Here is a 6,952-nt window from a genome sequence, read left to right on the forward strand (position 1 = left end):
CCTGGCTGTCCTGGAATTCACTCTGTAGACCAGGCTGGCCTCCAACTCAGAAATCCGCCTGCCTCTTCCTCCCAAGTGCTGGGATTAAAGGCGTGCGCCACCACTGCCCGGCACAAAGAAATTCTTAACACCTCACCCTCCCCAAAACAAACCAAAAAGAACACTAGAGCTGGTAGGATGGCTCAGTGGGCATCTATCAAGCCTCATGACTTGATCTCCCCAGGCCCTACATGGTGAAGAACCGACTCCTACATTGCCTTCCGAGCTCCACACACTTGTGGCATTCATTCAGATAGATTTGTTTTCAGCGGTTTATATAAATGACCAGAATCGTTTTACATTAGCGTCTTGCATTTTATTGATGGACCATTTACTTGGTTTTATGGTGAAACCCGGCTATATGTTGATTTTCCTGGATAAGCATTTGGGCATGTCTCCTAATGACTAGCTTCCTTTGGTCCAGATCTTCAAGCTGTGTTGCCAGTCACTAGTGGACACAGCAGCAGCTCTCTACAGAGGTGACACATTGGTGGGGAGGTGCTAGCCCACGCCTTTGATCCCAGCACTTGGGAGGCAGACATAGGAAGAGCTCTTTAAGTCTGAGGCCAGCCTGGTACCCTGCTTCAAAAACCAAAGAGGTGAAAGACTCTTGAGCTGAGAGGTCAGAGGTGTTTTATAGCTGTGTAGGCGGCCTAGGTTGAACACATACAGTTGGTGCACAGTGCTGCAGTGGCCATGGGGTAAAGGAAAGCATATGTTTGCACACAGCAAGCACACGGAGCTCACATGAGATCTGAGATTTGAGTCAGTCAGTCTTGGTGGCAAGTGACTTTACCTACTGAGGCTTCTCAACGGCTTTTGTTTTTGAGAGTTTTCATGTAATTCCGGCTGGCCTCAAATCTGATATGCAGCAGAGGATGGTCTGAACTATCGAGCACCAAGATTGCAGTGTGCCCCCATGCCTGATGTGGCTGTCGTTTCTGTTGACTAGCTTGAGAGGCTAACTTCCACAGTGCATCAAACCACTTCCCCTCCACCTTGATGTTATCTGCGCTGTTTCGGGCCTCACTTTGGGATGAGTCCCAGAGAGAGATCTGTGCCTGCAAAGGCCAGGCTGGGCATGGTGGTGCACATATTTATGAATTCTCTGGTAAGGCCAGCCATAGCTACACAGTGAGATCTTGTCTCAAAAACAAACATAAAGGTGTGAAATGCAAACAGTTTCTGTGGGGAAGACCTACCATGTAAGTGTCTTGAGGAATTTGGAAATCTCTTTTAATGAACTAGTTTATATTGGAAACTAGTTTTTCTCTGTGTAGTCCTGGCTGTGCTAGAACTCGCTCACCTGTCTCTGGTTCCCAAGAACTGGGTGTGCCGCCATCGTCCAGCTAGAAACCTTTATCAGTGAAGTTCTTCACATCGTTGTCTTTCGTTTTAAATAATGTTCCTAAAGGTCCCTTGTGTTGTATAAAGCAGTGACAACTGTCACCTCTCCTGGAGCAGATTGGGTATTGGTGGTGGCTGGTGTTCACACCCCTCTGGTCTTGCAGAGGTGCGCAATTACATCTGTGACGAATGCGGGCAGACCTTCAAGCAGAGGAAGCACCTTCTTGTCCACCAGATGCGCCACTCGGGAGCCAAGCCGCTGCAGTAAGTGTGGGCTGGGCGCCGCCTGGGACTGGGGCACTGTGCAGCTTACCTCACCTGCCTCTGCCCTCCAGGTGTGAGGTCTGTGGGTTCCAGTGCAGGCAACGAGCGTCCCTCAAGTACCACATGACCAAACACAAAGCAGAGACTGAGCTGGACTTCGCCTGTGACCAGTGTGGCCGGCGGTTTGAAAAGGCCCACAACCTCAACGTGCACATGTCCATGGTACATCCTCTGACCCAGGCCCAGGACAAAGCCCTGCCTCTGGACGCAGAGCCGCCACCTGGGCCTCTGAGCCCCTCTGGGACCGTGGAGGGTCAGGCTGTGAAGCCGGAGCCAACCTGAGAACTGCAGATAGAGCGCTGGGCATGTCGAGCAGCTTGAACTCGGCAGGCGGCATGTGGTTAAGGACACGTTCACTCACAGTCCTCACTCTTCCTGCCGAATAGTTCTGCTTGTTCGTTGGACCCCAGGCTACACCCCACCTCACAGAGCCAGCAGCCATATGGTGGAGGGCACCTCTCGGGCTGAGGTGTGTACTTCAACCTGCTGTGGTACCAGCAGTTTTATTTTCCTATGGACACTGAACAATAAGGCCAGACACAGATTATGAATAATTAATTTTTCTTTTCCTAACTAGAGCAATCAAGGAGATTTGTAATCTACTTTCTAGTGTAACAAGAGCTCCATGTTCTGCTTGCAATAAATTATTTACAAAGGTGCTGGCTGGCGCACTGAGGTCGGTGTAGTCAGAACAGCTGAGGCTCCTGGTAGAGGTCAAAGCCGGGGTCAGCCTGTTGCCTCTGCAGGAGGGCGTTGCTCACCTCAGGGTCACAGTCTCCTCGACCAGCCAGCAGCTGTGAGAAAATACAATGCTTAGTGCCTTCAGCCCCAGGCCAGCCTGATAAGCTGTCTATAGATGAGGAGCTGGTGGACACTTGGATGGCTCTGTGGTGTGCAGCCACCATCTCAAGTGTCACAGGGCTGTGGTTTCATTTGATCTAAGATGTGAAATCGGCTCAGGGAGGACATCTCTGGGTTTGTTACCTCTGTCATGTTGGAAAAGCACTGTTTTGGGCACTGAGGTATTAGCTGCAGTAGAAAACCACGTGCCTTTGTTATCAGTTGTACAGGGCTGCCCTAGAACGGAGACAGGCAGTCAGGGGTCAGGCACACTGAAGTGGTATTGCACACCTCACTGCTGCTCCCAGGGAGTGTCCCTCGGACACGGGGCACTCACCGGGGGCTCCGAGTGCCCTTGGAGCTTTAAGCTTCTGCTGGCCTGAGGGAACGCAGTCCTGGTTTCCCCATTCACAAAGAGCTGCAGCAGCTTGAGGTACATGTCCACAGCAACATGCAGGAAAGCTGCGTCCCTGGTAGTGGCTCCTTCACTGAAGCAGGAGAGGAGACTGCAGGGAAAGGCAAGGTGGTGAAGGAAGATGCTGAGAGGTGAGCGGCAGCCCAGCCCAGCCACTACACACTCATTTGTAGAACAAACTGACAAGGAACTTTCCCCGCCCAGTGAGCGAGCAGCCTTGGGAACACCACCTTTACTCTGACCAGCTCCAGGAGGTTGGGCTCACTCCCTCAGACTCTGGCTCACCTGTAGAAAGCAAGTGGTCGCAGCCTGGTGTGCTGATCTGGGGCCAAGTGGAGGAGGTGCCCCAGCTTGGCATCTGCAAAACAGGAGTTCAGTCAGCTCTGTGGGTTCCTGAACCCAGTGTCAATTGCTGTGGATAACTCGGAGATGTCGTGTGCCCTGGAAGGTTTCTGTCTAGCTGTGGTGACATTGAGAGGGGCTTGTGGACTACACTGAGGGCTCCTGTAAGAGCTGCTGGGGAGAGGAGTCTTTTCCCCTTGGTCTCACACAGAATAGAGACTGGGAGTTGAACAGGTCCCTCTCCCACTGCTTCCCCAACAGTATGTCTGCTGGTAGACGTTTGAGTGTCCGGAACGGACTCTTCTGTTGCTTTAAAAGTGCATGTGCCCTAAATTAGTACCCCAAATCAAGTGTATGGTTTTATAAACTCAGTAAAAAGTAAAAGCCATAAAAGTTTGCCGCCGTCGGGCAGTGGTGGCGCATACCTTTAATCCCAGCACGTGGGAGGCAGAGGCAGACTGATTTCTGAGTTCGAGGCCAGCCTGGTCTACAAAGTGAGTTCCAGGACAGCCAGGGCTATACAGAGAAACCCTGTCTCAAAAAACCAAAAAAAAAAAAAAAAAGTTTGCCGCCCAGAGTTGTTCCTAACTGTTTGGAGGTTACCTCTGCCGTGACCCTGTTGCCATGGCAGTGCATCCATTTGTGTCTGTCTCATCTTGGGTAGAGCCAGCCTTCCCATACTGTTTCAGGGACACATGGCTTCTCACCTTTCTCTGTCAACTGGAAGAGCACCAGCCAGGACACCTTCCTTCTTTCCAAGCACGTGAGGACCTCGGCACAGATGTCTACAGCCTTCAGATACTCAGCAGGGTCCTGTGGTTCACAGAAGAACCCTCAGAAGAGCTGAGGAGGCGGGAAGCTAATCGTTGTACTTTTTACTTTGCAAAGTCTAAAAGTGGTGACAAGCTGAACAGAGGCGCCCACACCCACCAGGTCACTGTGCCAAGCTCAGAAGCAAGATCTCAAGGGAAACCAAACAGAGTCTCAGATACCCAGGGATCGGAACTGAAGTCTGAGCGGAGCTTACTACCTGGGGCTCCTGCCCAGCCAGGGTTGCAGGGAAAAGGCTACCTCAGCTGAAAGGTCTGACTTACCCATTGGGTCAGGTAGGACGAGAGTAGACCCATCAAGGAAAAGAAGAAGAGTGCGATGAGCAGCTAGGAGGAAAATAGTTCCTGCATCAAAGTCACACACTGACACTCCAGAGCCTAGGGCCTCAGTGGATCTCAGACGGGGAGGAACCCTAACTTTTCTTGAGATGGGCTCACTATGTAGCCCAGGCTAGCTCAAACTCATTTCAGCAATCTTCCTGTCTTAGCCTTCAAAGTGCTATGATTGCTAGTATGCCAGGCTTACTACCATTCAGAGCATATGTCAGAATAAATTACAGCCGATAGGGTCATTTCAAACAATTTTTGCTACATGTATTTCTTGCAGGTCAGAGGACAACCTGTGGAAATCAGTTCTCTCTCACCAAATGGCTCTGAAGCCATTAACATTCCTTCTAATATTCAAAAACAACAGGAAAATAGGCTTGGAAGAATCCTGGGACGTTTATACTATAAACGATCAGCAAACGATCAGCTCTAGTACTGATATAGTTCTTCGGTTGGCATATACATTATGAGTCAGCAGGGGACCCATGTTGAAGAGTGAGGGGGCAATTTCCTCCCCAAGTGCTGGTTCATATTTCCTCTGTATCCCCAACAAATCTTGGTCCACACACTAGAGGTCATGTAAGTGCTCACTGGAGAAGGCACTGGGTGTTTAGGGCTCTTTGTCTAGGGCCCAGCACTTAAGGCCTGACTGTGCTTTTGCTTAGAAGTTGGAACAGAGAGGCAGAGCTGCAGCCTAGGGCGTCTCTGAGGCGCTCTGTGGTCAGAGCCCTGCAGCGTGGGTCCCAGGGTGGACACTGGCTTTACTCTAAGTTGTAATACAGACAAAACCAAGCCCAACAAAATGCTTCTAAAAGTAAAGCATTTTACCAATTAACACTAAGCTAATTGCGTAACTTTGGAATAGAGTGACACCCCAGATCTGACGCTTGTCTTTGGAAAAGGAAAGGCAGTGGTCCAACCTCACTGGAAACTCTCTCACCTCCTCTCCTTGGCAGTCCAGCCCTTTCAGATATGCAGTGACATTTTCCTTCCTATGCTCTCTCGCTGCAAAGTGCAGCGCAGCAGCTGTGATCCAGGCGGGGCCGGGTGCTGGGGAAGCTGACGAGGAGGTGAAACTGACAAACATCGTTGCAGACATTTAATGGCCATGTTCCTGGCCACCAGGTATCTGTGTTTAACAGCAAGGGGCTCTCCTTTCAAACACAATGCAGGGCCCAGCATCACTACAGATGATTGTGTCTCCTCAGTGAGGACCTGATAGGTTTGGGGCCATCCCTGTATGTAAGTTAGGCACATGGTGCACAGCACTCTGAGGGAACCAGCTTAGCCCTACCCACCTCATAATGGGATATCGGGGCCCGGCAGCTTTGAAGGAAGAAGCCAGAGTGCTTCTAAGTTCTCTGCATTCCTGCTTGTCCATGCAGGCCTGTGACTGGGCTAGGCCAAGAGTCAGGCTTTATTACTAGCACGATATCTTAGTTTCCATGCGGGTAAAAGTTTGGCAGAAAACTAATGCTGTTCACTATAGGAGTCAAAGGAGTAACCTGTGCTCCCTGTAGCAGTGGGGTTGGCAGCAGGACCTGGCTGGTTACTGAGCAGGTTTTGGAGAACTTCTGACCAGGGGAGGACACAGACATCATGGATTCCAAACCCGCTACCAGAAGGAAGTTCTCTATAAAGAGCACTGTCTTGCCGAGGCCCCCGAGGACTCCTTGGATCTGCAGGGGCTTGGTGTTCCTCTGGGCTGTCAGCCAGCATTGGCAGAAATCAGACTGGGCTCTCAAGTCAAGAGAGAGGCGAGAACCTGCTCCCTGCCCTGTTCTATCCCTTGTGCTGCCTGCCTTGGGCCTGTGGGCACCCCGTGTTAACTAAGCGGTAGAACAGAATGCAGGGCAGGGCGAACTGGAATCAACCTGATGACACCAGTCTTCAGACACTTGAGCAGCCTCCTCAAACAGGCCAGCCAGCTCAGTCTGAGGGTCCCCTTGCACTCAGGGGCAGCACGCCAGTTCTCAGAGGATGTCCACGGACACAGCCCAGCCAAGGAGCAGCTGACCCTCGCCCCCCGTGACACTGCTGCAGCTTACTTGTCAGCAAACTCCCGGGCCTCCTGGAGCCTCTGCAGCTCTCGAGGCAGTGCGCTCTGGTAACATCTCGTCCACCGACCACACAGCACCGGCTCCAGGCTCGACCACCACAACTGAGAAGTGAAAGACCACCAAGAAGCAGACTAAGGGAGGTGTCGTGGACAACCATGAGATAAGCTGCCCCTTGGCCACCATCTAGACATCTAATTGCCAGTCAGTTGAGAGCTTCCCACAGCTCACGTCGCAGTGCTATGCAACTTTTAAGTTTCCTTTTTTTGAGCCTGAGTCTTAGGATATAGCTCTGGCTATCCCAGGATTCACCTGGCTGGCCGAGAATTCATCTCCATCATAAGTGATGTGGTGAAAGATGTAGGCCATCACACCCAGCTTATGGGGCGTTCTTCCTTTTTCTTTCAAGACAAGGTTTCTCTGTATAGTCC

The 6,952-nt window shown here is 51.3% G+C and overlaps 2 protein-coding genes across 4 annotated transcripts in view; one reads left to right on the forward strand and one right to left on the reverse strand.

Annotated features, from left to right (window-relative positions):
* Znf276 (zinc finger protein 276) overlaps nt 1-2,402 on the forward strand; it is a 13,782-nt gene extending 11,380 nt beyond the window's left edge. For 2 of the 3 annotated variants that reach the window (XM_021220164.2, XM_029532370.1), the window contains exons 10-11: nt 1,551-1,650; nt 1,722-2,402. In XM_021220164.2, the coding sequence (XP_021075823.1) occupies nt 1,551-1,650; nt 1,722-1,992 (371 nt within the window). In that variant the 3' untranslated portion in view covers nt 1,993-2,402. Of the gene's footprint in view, nt 1-1,503; nt 1,651-1,721 lie in introns of all 3 variants that reach the window. The other variant, XM_029532369.1, reaches the window with a different exon arrangement.
* Nucleotides 2,333-6,952, reverse strand: part of Fanca (FA complementation group A) — a 54,342-nt gene continuing 49,722 nt past the window's right edge. The window contains exons 36-43 of the mRNA XM_021220165.2: nt 6,513-6,625; nt 5,405-5,540; nt 4,402-4,464; nt 4,015-4,120; nt 3,251-3,323; nt 2,888-3,056; nt 2,695-2,787; nt 2,333-2,504 (exon numbers count right to left, since the gene is read on the reverse strand). Of these exons, the coding sequence (XP_021075824.1) occupies nt 2,397-2,504; nt 2,695-2,787; nt 2,888-3,056; nt 3,251-3,323; nt 4,015-4,120; nt 4,402-4,464; nt 5,405-5,540; nt 6,513-6,625 (861 nt within the window). The 3' untranslated portion in view covers nt 2,333-2,396. The remainder of the gene's footprint in view (nt 2,505-2,694; nt 2,788-2,887; nt 3,057-3,250; nt 3,324-4,014; nt 4,121-4,401; nt 4,465-5,404; nt 5,541-6,512; nt 6,626-6,952) is intronic.

This window comes from Mus pahari, chromosome 20 (genome assembly GCF_900095145.1).
Source record: "Mus pahari chromosome 20, PAHARI_EIJ_v1.1, whole genome shotgun sequence".
NCBI classification, from domain to species: Eukaryota; Metazoa; Chordata; class Mammalia; order Rodentia; family Muridae; genus Mus; species Mus pahari.